Source organism: Myotis daubentonii, chromosome 10 (assembly GCF_963259705.1).
Source record: "Myotis daubentonii chromosome 10, mMyoDau2.1, whole genome shotgun sequence".
NCBI classification, from domain to species: Eukaryota; Metazoa; Chordata; class Mammalia; order Chiroptera; family Vespertilionidae; genus Myotis; species Myotis daubentonii.
In genome coordinates, this window is record NC_081849.1 from 21,940,271 (window position 1) to 21,959,251 (window position 18,981).

At 42.9% G+C, this 18,981-nt stretch overlaps 1 protein-coding gene across 1 annotated transcript in view; it reads left to right on the top strand.

The window, feature by feature from the left end:
* Positions 1–18,981, top strand: part of SND1 (staphylococcal nuclease and tudor domain containing 1) — a 457,273-nt gene that overhangs the window by 227,988 nt on the left and 210,304 nt on the right. The window contains exon 13 of the mRNA XM_059711713.1: positions 15,788–15,898. Within this exon, the coding sequence (XP_059567696.1) occupies positions 15,788–15,898 (111 nt within the window). The remainder of the gene's footprint in view (positions 1–15,787; positions 15,899–18,981) is intronic.

Here is an 18,981-nt window from a genome sequence, read left to right on the forward strand (position 1 = left end):
TTTTTATAATTTAGATTATTTCCCCTCTATTAAAGTGTTGGTATGAGATAATGTCATAATATTAGACTGTTCTTTTTTAAAAAACCACACTGTCTTATTTTATTTTAAGAAAATTGGTTACCTCTTATGTGCATTTTGGAAAGCAAACACCAAACAAAATAAACTAAACTAAAATTTTATTTTATATTTCTGTACCTTAAGATATGGAATTGTTATAACTGGTAAGCAGTTTACTGCCTTTGGTTTGTTTTTTCCAGTAATGAGTATACTGTAGTTGGGCATCATTTATGCTTAGAAACTCAAATGACATAACTAGGAAAATCTCTTTTACTAATAATAAACCTACTTCACACTTACCTTTTCATTCATTCTTATAAGCACCTGTAATTGATCCTATACCTGAATATAGTAGGATCTTTGTAAAAACATAAATACTTGTTTTCTTGACTTTAAGATAATTCACCCTTTATATATACCGTACTTTAATATGATCATGGAGATCCCTAAACTGGCTCTTACTCTTAACCCAGTGGCAAAATCCTCAAAGCCATTCCTACTTCACTGTTCATCTTCTGCACTTCTGCTTCCACTTAGCAAGATGGCCGAAACTACTGGGTTACAGGTTGGTTATGGAACCTCATTGAGCACCAGGTGTTTAGACAGAGATCACACTGTAATAATTCCTCACTCGGTTAGTAGTGAGGTGATAGGGCAAGAAAAGAATTTTCCTCACTTATTCTATTCCAAGTTCCTAAGCAAAAGGTTAAAGATTACGTGCTTTCCTACCATCTGCCCTGGACCCTGTGCTGTTTGGGTAATACAATGGTACTCTGGAAGAGAACACTCTGTATGGCCTTTGCTGGACCTGTATACTTCTGGAAGCTTTACTGTGGCATCCACCTCTCACCCTAGACCTGGGCTCCCAGGTTTCCTGGTTTAAAGGAAACTGTGACCTCTGTAACCCATGTTTAGGGACTTTAAGAATACAGCCTCATAAATCTTTAAGATGTTTTGAACATAAACAAGCCTGATTGTCCTAAAGAGGAAGATAGATTGGGAAGTTATGAGAGAACTGATCTAAGGACAGAGTATCAGACTTGGAAAATAGATGGGGACCAGGGCAGCTCCAAAGGGCCAAGAAGCAGGAAGCAGGATCGTTGTCTTTACCAGGCACAGCCTAAGGACTCCGAGAGCAGGAGCATCTAATTGGCAGAGCCACTGTCAATGTGTCTGCACTGGCTGTCAGGGACAGGGGCAAGGGTGAGCATCTGATGATTTTCATCATCCACGGCGTAGATGAGAAATGTCCAACAATGTGAAATTACCCAGGTAGAAAGGGGGGTGGCAATTGTCTCTTACAGTCACTGTAAAACATGTGAATATTTGGCTTTCAAACACATGTAAAGACCACATGATGTACAAAAGTAAGGAATGACTACAGGCAATGACTCTCCTAGGTCAGTAATTTATTGAGGTGTTGGGGATGATGGTCAGGGAAAGAGCCCCCTACTGACTACAGCTTCAGTGCATTCCTTCCACTATTACTGAGGGAGGGATGTGTGAGGGTGTTTTCACCTCATACCAGTATCCATGCTCTTTACACTGCTCTTTTGTAAATTGTTGATTTCTCAAAGGAAAGAAGAGAATAGGAAATAAGGAATGAAGAAAACATACTTTATGTCTACAATTGAAGTATCCATCTTATATAAAAACTGCTGTTTGAAATTTTAACCCTGCTATTTTGGCTTCTGTAAATGCTTGCTTGCTTAAATATTAAGGAAAATAAGACTACTCCCATTCCAGAGAGGCCGTAAACTATGCCCCAGACAGAGTTGTCACTGCTGGCACCAGACCAGGCCTTGGAATATGGTCTCATGGTCCCTTCCCAGCATGCAGCCTCCTTTCTCAGAAGGTCCGGAAGTCTCATTCCAAATTTGGGAGACAAAGGACTGGAAAAAGTATAAATAATGAGGGTTGCCTCCATGTTGGGGGGCCCAGAAATTGAAAGACATATTTTTCTCTGGGCCTGTGCATAATCATATTAAAATGTAACTCTTTCTCTAAGCGTGGCTTGGTTTTTCTCTGGTCTTCTGTAACACAATGAGCATTTCTACCTTGTATTAGAATATAGAGAGAAAAAGCGGTCATTCTTTTTCAAATCATTTCTTCCCCCTCTCGCAGAAAAAGTCCTCTGAATCCGCAGAAGGCAAGCAAATTATTATAATTAAATGTTTAATATATATTTTAGCTAGCATTATTAGTATTAGAGTGATCACATTTGTAATATGATATGGACAGATTATTTTTAATGAGCTGATAAATTTTTAATGTATTAACGGCATCTTGGATGATTCATGTGCAGAATGTATTCCTATTTTATAGACTCTTAAAAGGACAGTAGCATAATAACAAGAAATAGGATGAGAATCAGAGGATCTGAGATGCCCATTGTGATGGTGTCAGTCTCTGTGTTTCTTTAGATAGCTCATGTAAAAACTTTCAGGGTTTCTCTCTGTCATCATTTATATATGGAAAGTTTTGGATTATTTCATCTCTGTGGACTCTTTCTGCTAAAAAATTCTATGACTCAGTCAGTTATTACTTTGTTTTCATCCAACAGCCCATAGAACCTCCTGGGAACTCAGAGAGTGAAATCAATCAGCTAGCCAATAAATATTTATTGAGTGCCTGCCCACTAAGTGTTTGGCTCTTTGTGGACCAGTAGGGAATATGATCTAGTTGGGAAGACACGATTATGTACACAAAGGAAGATAATAATATATAGCACTACAAGGTAAGTGCCAGATGAGTGGCGCCGCCACAGGCATAGTGATGCGGACAGTGCAGGGCGTGGTTGGTAGCTAAGTTGACTGGTTGGACTAAAGCAGAAGATTGAAAGGCATTTAATGGAATAGAGTTAGGGAGACATATGAAGGTTCCATTGTGGAATGCCTTTTATAGTCTGTTACCCTGTAATTTATGGCACTTAGTCTCAAGAAAAATGGACTTAGAATTAAAAACCACTGGCTTCTAATCGAGGCAAATCTAAAACTGTTTACTCTTTCTTGTGACTATATAGAATTACCATATACTTACCACTGTTGTATTGCTCGGAGGGTTAGGTTAATGTGTGCTAAAGTGCCTGTCCTATAGTAGACACCCAGTAGATCTTCATTAAAGCTGAAATTATTGAGTGAAAATCAAAGAAATAGTTCTGTTATCAGATGTTTACAGCTTAGGGGTTGGGTAGGATTTTTAGCAAGATCCTTTTTATCGATGAAGTGCCATGTCTCTATGCATAGCCTTTCTTGTTGGTTATAGTTCTGTGACAAGTTTTATAACTTATCTGTTTCTCATCTGTAAAACAGGAATGATAAAAACTCTGACTTCATCAGGATTTTAAAAATATATATATATCTTTATTGATTTCAGAGAGGAAGGGACAGGGAAAGAGAGAGAGAAATATCAATGATGAGGAAGAATCACTGATCGGCTGCCTCCTGCACACCCCCTACTGGGGACCAAGCTTGCAACCTGGGCATGTGACCTTGATCAGAATTGAATCCGGGACCCTTCAGTCCACAGGCCGACACTGTATCCACTGAGCCAAACCAGCTAGGACTCATCAGGATTTTGTGACCATTAAATAGTTTCATAAATGTAAAGCATTTAGGATATTGCTAAAAAAAATGTTCATCTTCCTCCCTTTTCCCCAGTCTGTTTCCTTCTAATCCTAAACCTCTCCCTGCTTCTCTTCCTCCCTTTCTCCTTCTTTCCACCTCTGTCTCCTCCTTCTCTCCTTCCCCTCCATCTTCATTGCATATTTGATAACTTCATGTTGTCTTTGTATTGAAATTTTCTAACAAGTGTTTTGTGCCCATGGTGGGTTTGAGAATGAGGAATATTTGTCAGACCTTGGGTTTATGAGGATTAACTGGCAGTGTTTGGGATTGGTCAGCATTGCAAGGAAAGCAGATAATGGAGGCTGCAGTACGTGGTACAGGTGAGCGTTCGTGGGAGCCACCACTGGCGTAAAGAGAAGGAATGGAATAGGAAACATATATGGGGGATTTGAATTCAAAGTTTTGACAACTAATTTTACATGGGAGTGAGAGAGACATCAGGCCTGGGTGACTGGGAGTATGCTGGTCCTAGCAAGAGATGTTAGGAGAATGAGCTGATTGGGTAGGCTTCAGAAAAGCTTATTCCAGAGAACTGTTTTATTTTTGAAATGCCAAGTTTTACATGATGATGAATCATACAAACTCACATGCCTTCAAATAGTTGGAACTGGAAATGTGTGGCGTATTTAGCAATGAGTTGACCAGTTTGGCTAACAGTTTACTTTCTTCAAGCTAGAGCCAGTATTTAATTGATTACCTTCATTGTTTTCGAAAGATCTATTGGTCTCCTTCTGGGAAGATGTCTGTCTAATAGAGGGAGTGTCACTTGGGCACATATCCCTGTTGCATAAGGGAGATTCAGATAGATAAGTCTGTAGTTTGTCCATGAAACAGACCTTTTTTTCCCCACTGTTTTGCTTCTGTCTTACTTTGAGGATTGGAGATTGGGGAAAATATTAGGTATTTGAAAGTGATGTTGTTTTATTGCCACTTCCATTTAATGTGCCCCTCATATATATAGCCAAGCTTCATCATTGTCCTAACTTCCTCAGATATTTTGCTGACTTGGAAATGCAGTGATACTCAGAGAGGAGCTGACATAATAGAGTACAATTCCAGTTTTCTTTGTCTTATAAAGCCATCACCATGATATTGCTGAATAAATGAAAATATCATATAAGAGGTGGCAATAAGATTACAGTACTGCAGAAATCCTAGGGGCAGAATAAAATTGTCTATTTAGTAATCATAACTGTTTGATAGAGCTATTTGGTGTTAAGCTTCTCCCCCCTCCTTCTCTAAATCACTTCGACCCATATTTTCAACACCATTCTCTCCGTTAGCTAGAGTTATGAAGTGAGTTTAATTGTGCCTCCTACAAGTACAGTAGTCCCCCTTTTTTACAGTTTCACTTTCCTTGGTTTCAGTTACCTCCTGTCAACAATGGTCCTTAAATATTAACAATTCCTAAGTTTTAACTTATGGGCTGTTGTGAGTAGCCTGGTGAAATCTCACGCTGTCCTGCTCCATCCCTCCTGGGATATGAATCATCCTTTTGTCTGGCATCTTCATGCTGTGTTTGCTACCTGCACGTTGACCAGCTAACAGCCATTTTGGTTATCAGATCCACTGTGCTTGTGTTCAAGTATCTTTTATTTATTTTTAATAATGGCCCGAAAGTGCAAGAGTAGTGATGCTAGCTATTTGGATATGGCAAAGAGAAGCCATAAAGTGCTTTCTTTAAATGAAAAGGTGAAAGTTCTCACTTAATAAGAAAAAAAAAAAATCGTGTGCTGAGTTTGCTAAGATCAACAGTAAGAACGAATCTTCTATTACTAGAAGTGTGAAGAAGGAAAAATAAATCTGTGCTAGTTTTGCTGTTGCACCTCCTAAAGTTAACGGCCATGGTGCATGATAAAGGAATGCTTGGTCAAGATGGGAAAGACATTAAGTCCATTTGTGGGAGACATGGCCAGCGAGCGGGTTCTCCTTGATAGCAGTGTGCTGCGCCGGAAAGCACTGAGACTGCAGGAGACAGCTCCAGGGGCCCCTGAAACGAGTCACCACATTCACGTAACTTTTGTTATAGTGTATTGTTATAATCACTGTGTTTTGCCATTAGTTATTGTTGTTAACCATGTACTATGCCTAATTTATCACTTAAACTTGATCACAGGTATTTATGTAGAGGAAGAAAAAAAGGGCATATAGGCTTCAGTACTGGTTTCAGGTATCCACTGGGGGTCTTGGGACATGTCCCCTGCAGATAAGGGGCTCCATATTTCTGTCTTATTTTCTTGTCTGTTAGTTTTTCTTTCAGGAGATCAAGGGTGGTAGGTACACCCTTGTGTAGGCATGAGTGGAAATAAGGTAATGGGTGTGATATGGCCCAGAGCTGCCTTGGAGTAGAGAATTAGCTTTTCTTGGCAGGTTGAGTATGAAGTGACATCTCTTCATCACCCACTTTTAAATCCCTGGTCCCAAGGTATCTTTGGTTTTATTTCTTTTCTTCCAAACGGAAGGTTACTGTTGGTGCGCAGTGGGACATGGCCTCTGAAGCTAGAGAAGTTTTTGTCAGTGCTCAGGAGTAAGCCTGTTCTTTATAGCGAAGTTTGGAGGAGTGTGTGCTCTAGGGCAGCGGTTGCCAACCTTTCGGACCTCATGGACCACTGGTTGGCGACTGCTGCTCTAGGGATTCAAGGATTTAACTTTGCACAAAGCAATAATTTTTTCATGGAATGATTTTTTCTTTCTTTTCCTTCTCCTTTCCTTTCTCCCCCTTCACTTTCTCCTTTCCTCTGTTTCTTTCTTCCTCCCTCCTTTCTTTCCTTTCTGCCAGGGTTGTTTATGGGTCTCTTTGGGTTCCATTCTAACCATGCATCCTTTGGGGTTGCTTATACTATGTCCATATTAGTTTAATTGTTTTCTTTCCACATCCCCCTCTCTGCCAGGAGGAAGGATTGGGATTCATTATAATACAAAAAGGCTAGAGTCTTGTTCCCAAGAGTTCTTGATTTTCATATCTCAACTTTAGTCTCTGGAAAATGCTCTCATGAAAAGAACAGTTGTGTTTAGGAGTTGTGCATATTTTAAGTGCTGATTAAACATGAACTAAAACTTATTAGACATTTTTGTTCTGAGGAGTGCTTTTTTGCTTGATCTGCTTCTAAGGCCATTCAGTTAAGTCCCATTCCGTACTTGCCCATTCTTGAGTCTGGCTTTCTGTGGTCCTGCTTCGCTGTAGGTCATGCTGTATCTTATGTTCAGTATTGCCACAGCTGGGTTGGTAAAGTGTTAAAAGCAATTACCTTTGGCTCTCAGAGCCTGGAACAAGGATGTGCTGCCCTAAGACTGCATGTGCCTTATACAGTCCTTGATAATCATATATCCCCCACCCCCACCCCCCGTTTTACCCTAGTTTCTAGAGCCTGGCTGGGAACATCTAGGCATTTGAATCTTCCTTTTTGTTTTCAATGTCATGCATTCTGGGAAAGTCCCTAGCCACTGTGCAGATCCTCTGGTGGCTGTCCTGTTGATGGGACTTGCTAAACAGATAAAGAAGCAGGTAAGAGTAAGAAGACCCCCAAAAATGATTTTAGTCATTTTTAGAACTAGAGGCCCGGTGCACAAACATTTGTGCATTGGGGGTGGGGGGTGGGGGAAGGCCCTCAGCCCGGCCTGTGCCCTCTCGCAGTCTGGGACCCCTCGGGAGATAACAACCTGCTGGCTTAGGCTGCTCCTGGGTGGCAGAGGGAAGGCCCAATCCCTAGGTGCAGCCCCTGGTCGGGCTCAGAGCAGGGCCGATTGGGGAGTTGGGGTGCCGCCCCCTGTCATGCACAGAGCAGAGCAGATCTGGAGGTTGCGATGCCACCCTCAGTCACGCTCAGGGTAGGGCTGATTGGGGTTTGGGGTACCGCCCCCTGTCACACTCAAGGCAGGGCCGATGGGGAAGTTATGGCTCTACCCGGTCACACACAGAGCAGGGCCTGTGTGTGGGGGGCAGTTGGGGCGTCGCCCTCTATCACCCACAGAGCAGGGCCGATCAGAGGGTTGGGGTGCCGCCACTGTCATACTCAGGGCAGGGCCGATGGGAAGGTTATGGCTCTACCCCATCACACACAGAGCAGGGCCCGTGTGTGTGTGTGTGTGTGTGGGGGGGGGCGGGGGTTGAGGCGCCGCACCCTGTCACACACAGAGCAGGGCCGATCAGGGGGTTGGGGCACCGCAGCCTGTCACACACAGAGCCGCAGGGCGATCAGGGGGTTGGGGAGCTCCCCCCTATCAGGCACAGAGCAGGGCTGATCAGGGGGTTGGGGTGCCTTCCCCTGTCACGAACAGAGCAGGGCGGATAGGGAGGTTGTGGCCCCGCCCCCTGTCACACACAGAGCCGCAGGGCGATCAGGGGCTTTGGGCGCTGCCCCCTGTCACGCTGATCCCAGTGCCGGGAGGCCTCGCGGCTTCCCTTATCCCGGTGCTGGGAGGCATATTACCCTTTTACTATATAGGATAGAGACCTGGTGCATGGGTGGGGGCCGGCTGGTTTGCCCTGAATGGTGTCCTGGATCAGGGTGGGGGTCCCCACTGGGGTTCCTGGCCAGCCTGGATGAGGGGATGATGGCTGTTTGCAGCTGGTCACACACCCTTCATGGTGGGGGTCCCCACTTGGGTGCCTGGCCCGTCTGGGTGAGGGCCTGAGGGCTGTTTTCAGACTGGCGGATAACTAATGCTCCCAACCCCTCCTTTTTTTCTTTTTCTTTTTTTTTTTTATTCTGGGCCAGCTTTAGCTCTGAGGCTTGGCTCCAGCTCTGAGGCCTCCCTCTGCTGCTGAAAGCAGGTATCTGGTTTGTTTGGGTTCTATAATCAAAACACTGTTTCAACTCCAGCTCTGAGATCCCGGCTGGCTGAAAGCAGGTTTCTGGGGTTTTGTTTGGCTTCTATATTTGTAACAATGTTTCAAACTGCAAGCTCAGAGGCCGGCAGCAGCAGGCGGGGAACGTTGGAGTCCTCCGTCACTGAAGCAAGCAAGCCTTATGTTCGCTTCAAGCTGCCTGGCTGCTGGCCGCCATCTTGGCTGGCAATTAATTTGCATATCGCCCTGATTAGCCAATGGGAAGGGTAGCAGATGTATGGCTAACTACCATGTTTCTCTTTTATTAGATAGGATTTTACATTAGTTCAAGGGAGAAATGAAAAAATAGAGAAGACAGTAGGAAAGATATTTGGTAAATCTATAAAGGATGTTGTGCTACCTCAGCTGTTTCTAATTATTAATGCTTCTGAAACAGAATCTGGTCTACATATGCCACTTGGTTATGTGGGAAGCACCTCCTTGATATATTTTAAGAAAAAAAAGGGTAAGTCATCATTTTCAGATTCATGGGAATTCAGTCACTGGAGCACAAAGACACTAAGTGGGAGAGGTCACATGTGACCCCTAGAGGTGTCATCATAGAAGCTTTTGGAAGCTACATGTTGCTCTGTAGGACTTTCTTTCTAATTTGAGGCCTGTTTGAAAAACAGCAATTTAATAAAGATATTTGTTTGTTGCCCATTGGCTACAGATCCCTTTCATCTAGAACAGTGGTTCTCAACCTGTGGGTCGCGACCCCTTTGGGGGTCGAACTACCCTTTCACAGGGATCGCCTAAGACCATCGGAAAATACATAAATAATTATGTATTGTTTTTGTGATTAATCACTATGCTTTAATTATGTTCAATTTTTAACAATGAAATTGGGGTCACCACAACATGAGGAACTGTATTAAAGGGTCGCGGCATTAGGAAGGTTGAGAACCACTGATCTAGAAGTTCACTTTCTCCTTTTGCTGGCTTTCCCAAAGCCAAGTCTAACTCAAGCCTGAAATTGTCCGGTTCCTGCCTCAAAGAGCATGGGTATAGAGGTCTTCTTGTGAGCCGGTAGCGAAGGAAGTCTTTGGGGCCCGTAGGCTGTCATTTCCCCACTTCTTTAGAATCTGTTAGAGTGGAAAGGCCATGTTTTCCATGGACATGAGTAAAAGTGGACCTGATATTCTAAAGAAATTACTTTTCTAGTCTTCCTCGCTTTCTACCTCCTTATCAAGTCCTATGGCGACCTCTTCCTCCTTGCTTGTCTCTGACCTAGTGGCAGAGAAGGATGTCAGCATAGTGAAGCTCCCCTGTGGCTCAGCCCACAGCAGAGCATCCCTGTTAAGCTGAGGCGCAGTGAGGTGAGCCACCTGGTAGGTTAGAAATCAGTACTGGAACTCCGCCGGCTGGTGATCTCCTTCTCAGGACTTGTGAGAAAGTCTGTCCCTGTGGGGAAGGTACAGGCCGTATGAAAAGGCAGTTTTCCAGCGCAAGATCCTGGAGTTGGAGGTTCACAGGTGACGGAGGCCCAAGCTATGTGCCTGATGTCTTGTTGGATCTGGGTTATCTCATAGTAAATAGCTATGGGATGCATTTTCTGCTGTTTATGAAATTTGACCACAGGACCTTGAAATTACTGTAAAGAAATTGTATGAGGAGTGTGTGTATTTTTGTGCACATACTGAGATATGTACCTCTGCTATTGCTAATGCAACTGTTATGAATGAGTTGAGCTGTTAATTATCTGTCACCCCTTTCCTTTAGCCTTGACTAAAATACATTGTAGAGGCATTTTTTTATGGGCTTGCTTTGTTCTGAATATGTGCCCACACGTATGCTTGCCTTAAGGAAAATATTCTGCTTTTATAATCTCCATGGACACCTCAGTGACTGATAAAATGTAGATGGTTTTTAAGTGGCAAATGTTAAGTTCAAACAGCTAGATAGAGATCTGTGAGACAGAACCATTGAGAATTACCTGTTATCCTTATTCAGATGGAGAATGAAGGGGGTGTGTGTGTGTGTGTGTGTGTGTGTGTGTGTGTGTGTGTGTGTGTTATTATTCCCTATGCCCACTCTTTTAAAATACTTGTCCATTTAACCCAGGTCCTTTTTTTTATTAAGTAGTGTATTCCTCTTAAATTAGCTCTATTGTTAGGTACTAAATCAAGGAAGTCACAGAATGTATGAGTGAGCAAGTAAGTGTATATGTATATAAAGGGAGATTTTTCTTATAAGTAAAACATTAAGGGTAATGCAAGCCAGGTTTCTCACAGTCAGAGAAGGGAGGTATAAATATAGAAAGGAAGAAAACTACAATGAGCCCTGCAATATTGGATTGGGATTATAGATATCTGTGTTAATTCATGATATATTGTTTCAGGTTTTCTAAGAAGCTGATGCCAAGATGGGACTAGATGTGCAGTGCGAGAGTTTAATTGGGGAAGACTGTTCTCAGGGATCTGGATGAGGCTGGGAGAGCCATCAGACTGCACTGTGGGCCTCAGCCCTGTGGAGAGGAGGGAGGGAAGGAAGGAAGGAAGGTCGAACTGGAAAAATATGAGCTGTAGGGCAGTTAATTCTAAGAGTTTCTGCCAAGCTGACAAGGAGTCCGCAAGCCAAAGTTGCCCATCAGAGGAGTCCAAAGTCTCAGCAATAGGCCTGCTTTAATATCTCTGCTGTCTGTGCTCAGTCTTTGGCTGGTAATGGCAGGTGGAAAGCATAGCCTTGGTTCCGATCACAGCAGCTGGGACTGTCACTGAGAAATGCTTCCTGCAGTGAGAAATCTGAGAGGCACATTTTCATGACTGCCACACATGGTTTCCAATAGTATTAGAAATAAATATTTAGAAATAATGATGTAAATGTAGGCTACTAGATAATTGGCTAATTTCAGAGTTACAGAAAACAGCACAAGATAAGCCCAGATATGTTGTTGTCCTGGAAATCAGGACATGCTCAAAGAATGATGGGGGACTGTCCATAGGGCACAGGAGCCCACTTGAGCCAGTTTTCACTAGCCAGATTGGGAACAATTTCAGCATCAGAATAAATAATGATAGTAGTGGATTATAACCCTTTGAATAAAATGAGATTCCATGAGTTTATACTGCTCAAATAAATAAATGAATAACTTGTGAGTTTGAGGGCTGAAAATTACATAGTTTAAAGTGTCTCCTATAGTTATAAAGAGGAAAAGGAGTAACTACAGTGGAGAAGCCTGGTATACACCATCCTGATCAAGTGATTAAAGTGGACATCAGTGGTAAATTATAGATCATTTCATAGGGGGCTTAGGGAACAGTACAGCATGCCTTCTGTGTGTTGCCTCCAATGATGCATAACCTGCATCGAACACAGAAGTAATTGGCCTATGCTCTTCCAAGTGTCAAGCCATGCATTGTAAGAAAGACTGAGGAAGTGTTCCAGACTAAGGAGACGTGACATCTAAATGTAACACTGATTCTGAATTAGGTCCTTTTCCCCCTAAGTATTTTATTGGAACAATTGGCAAAATTTGGGTGGGTTTGTAGATGATAATATTGTGTTCTTGTTGATATCCTATTCTATTCATTGTTTTATTATTATTATTATTATTATTATTATTATTATTATTATTATATAGGAAAATATCCTAGTTTGTAGGAAATGAACACTAAAATATTTGGGGGTGATGGTACACCTGGTCAGTTACTTACTCTCACATGGTTCAAAGATGGAGGGTCTGTTCTTCATACAGTATGTGCAACTTTTCTGTAAGTTTTGATTGGGGTGGGGGGATTGTGGATGGAGAAGACTGCCAAAAATGTGATAAAACAGTTATAATCTCCTGTAAATGAAATCTATTTAAATAACTGTATTCTCGAGTATGGACATAGAACACCTTTTCTCCAAGTTGGCAGAATATTAGTACCCCACGGTTTCAGAGGTATCTTATTATTGGAAAGTATGTGCTGATTAAACAACCTACTTGCTATTGAAACAAGTGGGGGCGGGGGGAAGATTTCAACTAGTACAGATCTTTGGAGAAAATCTGTGTGTTGGTTGTGTTTGTATCAAGGATATCTGATCATGTCTAATGGAAAGTGTTCACTTTTAATAGAACCTAAATTTCTCTTTCAGTTTGGAGAAGCAACTCAATCCCAGCACTAATTCTCAGGCTGTTAGTAGTGTCCTTTTTGTATGCTGATTGTGAATTATCCATTTGAGCCAGACATGTGTAATTGGAGTAGAATTACTGATACACTCAAGAAAGCAGAACTTATAAATTTGTCTAAAGCGACATAATGTCATGGCACGTAATTTAATGTTCTCTTTTCTGGGCAAATGATCAACACAGCAGTGTCGGTTTCTGAACCATCTTTGAGGGCGGGGCGGGGCAGAATCTCCTGACCTTTCATTAGCAGCCAAAAGAAATGAATGAGAGAGTCAAGTACATGGACTAGGCCAATTCCATTTTCCCTCTCTCCCTTTCATTCCCTTTAATTCTAAGTCCTAGATAATGGAGAGGAGAAAGACAAAAGCTGGTAAGGCATATGTAGAAAGCTTTTGTCCTTAATTCTGTTCTCAGCAAGCTTGGCTAATATATGCTTAGGATAATAAATAATGTTCCAGTGCTGCCTCTCTGAAATGATTGGGTGTTTTTCTGACATTTCCAAGAGTATCTCGAGTTTCAGGATGTATTAAAATAAAATTATAAGAATGTGCTGTGGCCGAAACCAGTTTGGCTCAGCGGATAGAGCATCGGCCTGGGACTGAAAGGTCCCAGGTTCGATTCAGGTCAAGGGCATGTACCTGGATTGCGGGCACATCCCCAGTGGGAGATGTGCAGGAGGCAGCTGATCGATGTTTCTAACTCTCTATCTCTCTCCCTTTCTCTCTGTAAAAAATCAATAAAATATATATATTTTTTTAAAAAAAGAATATGCTGTGATTTTTACCACAGTGAAAAATTATCCTAAATAAGCTAAATGATTTCATCCAGAAATATTTACTGTCTCCTTTATGCCAACTGTGGTCTAGTCCCTGTGTTACTAAGCAAGAACAAGGAGACTCTTGCCCTCTCCGACCTCATAATTTAGAAGGAAGATAGACACTGAGGAGTATCGCAAGGGAGCACACACCAAGAAGAAAACACATGTGACATGATTCTCATGCCTGGCTCATCCCAGTAATGATGGTGGTTATTATTTCATGTGTTTTTACTCTCCTTACTGCTAAGCAGCAGCACCACAACTGTTCCTCCAGGAGAAATCTGCAATTAGAGACATGAAGCTAAGAGAATTCGGCTTACACTCTAGGCTTCCGAGAGAAAGAAGAGGAGGGTAGTGGGCAGGGTGTGGAGTTGGGAATCTGAGGCCTTCGCCAACTTGTGGACACTGCTGACAGGATACAGAGGGCAGCAGGCATAAGGAATGCTTGTGCCCTTGGTGCTCGCTGGCCACGCAGGTACGCAGTAATTCTGTGAATTGATTTGAGCAGCATTCACAGGAGTGGATCATTAAACATTTGTGCTGTTTTGCTTAGTGCTCTCTCGCTTTTTCAGATGGAAGCTTGTTTGTGTTGAATTTTTTCTTGCCTGCTTTGTCATTCCAACTCTCTCCTCCAGATCCCATGTATTGACTGTAAAATGTCAATGCGCAGCAATTCAAAATGCAGTAACAAATACGTCTTTGTTCTTCTGGCATTTCCAATCCTCAGACCTCTCAGCGTGTTACAAGGGGAGCCCTTCTCCTGCCCACTTGGGGCTTCATGGTGACACCCTGAGTTAAATTCTCACCATATATCAACCTCTACAGCTGTTGACTTGGGGCTGTTGGCATTCTCCATGCTGCCAAACCCAACTCTGTGATAATGACAGCGTTTGCCAGCATGCTTATGCGGTGACTCAGGAGACAGGGTGGCCAGCAGAGCAGCCTCTTTGTGGGAGTGGATTTGAGAAGTGCTAATTCCGTGGTGGTTTGGAGATATTAATATCGTGCTGGCAGTAGATAACAGGCAGCAGAGGGGAATCGGCCACAGCATCTTTTCTTCCTTTCCCTTCTGCACATACTATTTTTTTCTTCATCTTCTAAAACAGTAATTTCCTGGGTTTTGATGAAGAGAATCCTTCTTTAAGTGGATTAAACATGCACATAAAATGGTTAGTTCAGCTCCCAGCATCTCCAAATCTGAGTCTCTAGGAACATCAGTTTGTTAAGAGTTAACTACATTTCCAAACAACACTAAATCATAGCATATGGTACAGTTGCCTTTTGCTTAGCATACCCCCTCCCTAAAGGGCAGCTCACCAGATGGTTTGATTGGGACCTTTCATGTAATTATGACAGACACAAAGAAAGACATAACCACCAGTCTGCCCCAATAACTTAATGCCTCTTGGATTTCAGTACTTGCTACAGGTAATTTTTGAAAATTTGTTTTTGTAGAGTGAGTGCTTCACAAGGTTCTTTACAGCAAGGGGAGGAACCATGCAGACAGGCTTCATTAGTTGTCAGAGAGTCATGTCCAGTGCACTCTTCTCTACTTAGTAGATATAAGTCACTTAGAGTCGGACCGCTTTCTAATTCTAGCGAAGGGAAGAAGATTGAACACCATTGAGAATTGATTTAAGAAGGATTCTAATCTGCATGTTCTTTAGTCCTAAAAGGACTACTCGGAATATTATTCCACAGCTGGAATTATTTGTTCCCCCATTTTATGCCATTTTCTATGAAGAACTTTTATCCCACCCCAGTACCTTCCTCCCCTTCCCTCCCCAATTCACTCATAGACTCACCTTCTGCACGCCCCTTTGGGTGGGAGAGCCTCGGTCAGGAGTTCTGATGAGAAGGGAGGCACCGAGTGTTATGTTAGACCAGTGTTTCTAACACTGCCAGACTGGAATAACACATTTGCTAGTTATACGGTAGGCTAGAGAAAAGATTTTGAGAAATTTAGGTCATGCTTTTATGTGTTTTTATTTTTTATCTGTTTATCTGATGTTTTAAAGCAGACTTTTCTTGAAGGTAGTAGCTTATTGATAACATTCTGTAGAGAGGCTGGCCTAATGTGGGCTTCTTATAGATATCCTCTGCTTGTGTTTATGTATGGATTGATATAGCATCTGACTGTGCCAGCCAAAAAGTGCTGAGCTGGGGAACTTTATTCCATCTTTTATTTGGATTTCTAGCTTAGCAGCTCATTGGTCTTAAAATCCTCGGTTTCTCCTCCTTCTGCCAGGACACGTTAAGACCTCCAGGTGCGAACTGTTATTATTTCTGTTGACTGAGCCCTATATGCACCTCTGGTGCTCACTGACCTATCTTTTCTGTTGCAGAAACATTGCCGAGGCCCTTGTCAGCAAAGGTCTAGCCACGGTGATCAGATACCGGCAGGATGATGATCAGAGATCCTCTCACTATGACGAGCTGCTTGCCGCCGAGGCCAGGTGAGATGAATAATTATTAAACGCATTGGGATCCATGGCCCCTTTTTTCTTTCCCAGTTTCCTGCCTAACCCTGGGCAGAATGTTATGGGAAATAATATGCTGAGAAAGCCTATATTCGTTTATTCCAGTTTTCCCCCATGAAAAGAAAAGGGGCACACTTCGAACTTGCTGTCTATTCTTGATTAAGTACACTTGGACCTCAGCTTTTTAAATCTGTGTAATAGAGATATATTAGAGACGATCTTTCTGTGGAGATCAAGTACTGCATAAGATGCTGTTGCCATCACTGTGCTGTCTTCCTTCCCCGGGACGAACAGTGAAGCCCTGCTTACGTGCGCAGGACATTTGCCTTTGCCTCTGGTTCTTACCTCCAGAGGCCTCTGTTCCCTAGCCCCTCCCATTAACACCTCCAGACCTTTTGTCATGTACAAAGGAAATGAAAACATTTATTAGGAAATGAGTTTTGCTTTCACACTTCTGACAGTTGGCAGGAGAGCATTTGAGAAGCCCTGTGACATTTTACTTTTGTCCTTCATCCCTGTGGCTGGTTGCCCCAAGGACATGCATTCTGCTCAGCAATATTTCCTACCAGCGACATCCTTCAAGGCTTTTACTCGCTGAGACGGCTGTCCCTGGGTGGTGCTGGTTGTTGAGTGATTCCCAGACTTCCCAGGAAACAGAGCAAGATCTGGGCTACTATTGCCGAGCTGACTTGGATAGCTCAGCAGCCTGTTTGGACTCGACCAAAATACATCCACTATTTCAAATAGTGATGCAGGTGCTTGCCTCACTCGGCCATTTTTCTGAGGCCTTGTACTTTAGTTTTAGAAGTTTGGTAATGCCAGGTCATGCTCTATAGTTAGAGGAGGAGTGAGTTTGGTCACATTGTTCTTTATACTTAAGACTTCGTCATTGAGATCACTTCTCTTGCTCTTTGGCCCAGAACGTTTCCCTGATATGTGATATTTACCTCTCATACCATGTCACATCCTGATGGATAGAGCATCTGTAGAATGTCACACAGAATGTCAGCTCAGAAATCAGCCATTCAAACTACTGCAGCTTTTTGGATTATTTCTTGTGGATTTTCCCCAGTGGGCTCAGTATAGGACCTGATTCTTGAGCACAAAAAGTTCAGTGAAAATACCAGTATCTTTGTTCATTTAAGGCTCATTAATGGCAGCTATAAAATAATATGATAGAGAACCCATAAATGGCGTTTCTCTCATTCTTCCTCGCTTCCTCATTTTTCTCTCCCTGCCCATGTTATCACTAAGTCAGCTGGGCTGAAAGAACCCATCGTGGGAAATGTGGCTTCACATCTCTTAAGTACTATTTGATGATCTAGTTACTCTAGAAAATGGACAATCATTAGACTACTAGAGGCCTGTTGCATGAAGAGATTCGTGCAATAGGCCTTCCTTCCCCTGGCTGCTGGCACCGGTTTTCCTCCGGCACCCGGGACCCAGGCCTTCGCTCCAGCCACAGTGGAAAAGGCAAGCCTGGAGGCTTCTCCACTCCGACCATAGCAGAGAAGGCAAGCCTCTTCAGTCTTCAGTCATTTTCAGTCTTCAGTCGTCTTCAGTCTTCGCTTGGGCAGAGCCTTCAGTCTTCGCTCTGTGCCTGCATATGCAAATTAACCACCATCTTGGTTGGGTTAATTTGCATACTCATCCTGATTGGCTAATGGGCATAGTGGAGTGACACCAATTTGCATGTTTCTCTTTTATTAGTGTAGATAGTTAAGGTGGGTTTTGCGGTGGTGAATCTGTGCTGGGTGAGCTCAGCTTGATCTGGTGGTAACTTGAAAAACAGGTTATGCATTCCCAGAGAAGCCTATTTTCTACCCGGGTTTACTCTGCCACAGTGAAGACTTAATTCTCATCAGCAGGTGAGCATGAAAGTCCTTTGCATAGCTGCTCTGGAAAGTGAGGCCACACAAACTCTCCTACTATGCTGTTTGAAGTAACTGTGTTGTGCTGTCATGTTTAATGAGTTTGCATAGAGAGTGAATTTCTTAGGTTTTAGGTTTTAAGAAGAAAAGAGCCTCTTTAGTCCAGTACCCATTTTGAGCTGAAGGAATGTAACAAGGTGCCTGCCTGCTAAAGCAGTGAGCTGCCTGGAGATAATTGTGTTGAGCCATTGCTTTCAGATGGATGGTGGAAAAACTGGCTTCAGGGTCAGTGCACTATTTCAGGTTGAGTAAACGGAGAGAAATTGACTACTTCCCCAAGCCTGTGAGGCATTGCTCTAAGGCAGTGCAGACCTCCTCAAGATTGAGGAGAAATGGCCAGCCTGAACTGTGAGTTTTCCTTTGGGGCAGTATTGTCAATGAGCCTCAGAACAGCAGCCAGCCCAGAGCCACCTTCTGACACTAACCCCCAGGGAGACCACTTAAGATCTGAGAAAGACCGGAACACCTGCCAGATAAGAATGGTGGTTTTGTAGCCATTAAAACATTTCTTCAGTGCAGAATGTACCCACCCCCTCCACCTTTTAAATGATAAAGTTGGCCTCACTTCAAGATCAGTTATTTTCTGATGCTCTGCTTTATTTTTGTTTGCCTGCAGTATGCAGTGCTCCATTCTCCATGACACACACCTCATGTTCCCTTAGCATTCTTACTGGCTTCTGTCACATTACAGCATGTCAGAGCTGTTTTTCCATGCTGCTTTGCCCCTTACCCTGCCTGTCTATGGAATATTATGGGAGTTTAGGGTCGTTTTCCCCAAGATAGATTAACTATTTTTTTTTTTTCAGTTGAACTCTGCCTTGTAATTTTATGCCCCTGTCAGTGGGCTTCCTCTGTTCCCAGCTTAACGTCCTCTACAGATGTCACTTGAGAGTTGTTTACGTCTTCCTGGGCCTTGAGTAGAACTCCTGACAAGAATGGCTTCGATGTTGACCCCAAGTCTCTCAGTGTGTGGACTCTCACTTAACTGTCTTTTGTTTATCATCCTCCAGCCACTTTTTAATCTTCAGTGATTACATGCTGAACCAAGCTAATTTGAATTAATTTCCCAAGTAAAATTTCTTGAGGTACTGTGTCTAAAGCGTTAGCAGAGGCCAAATGAATAGCATC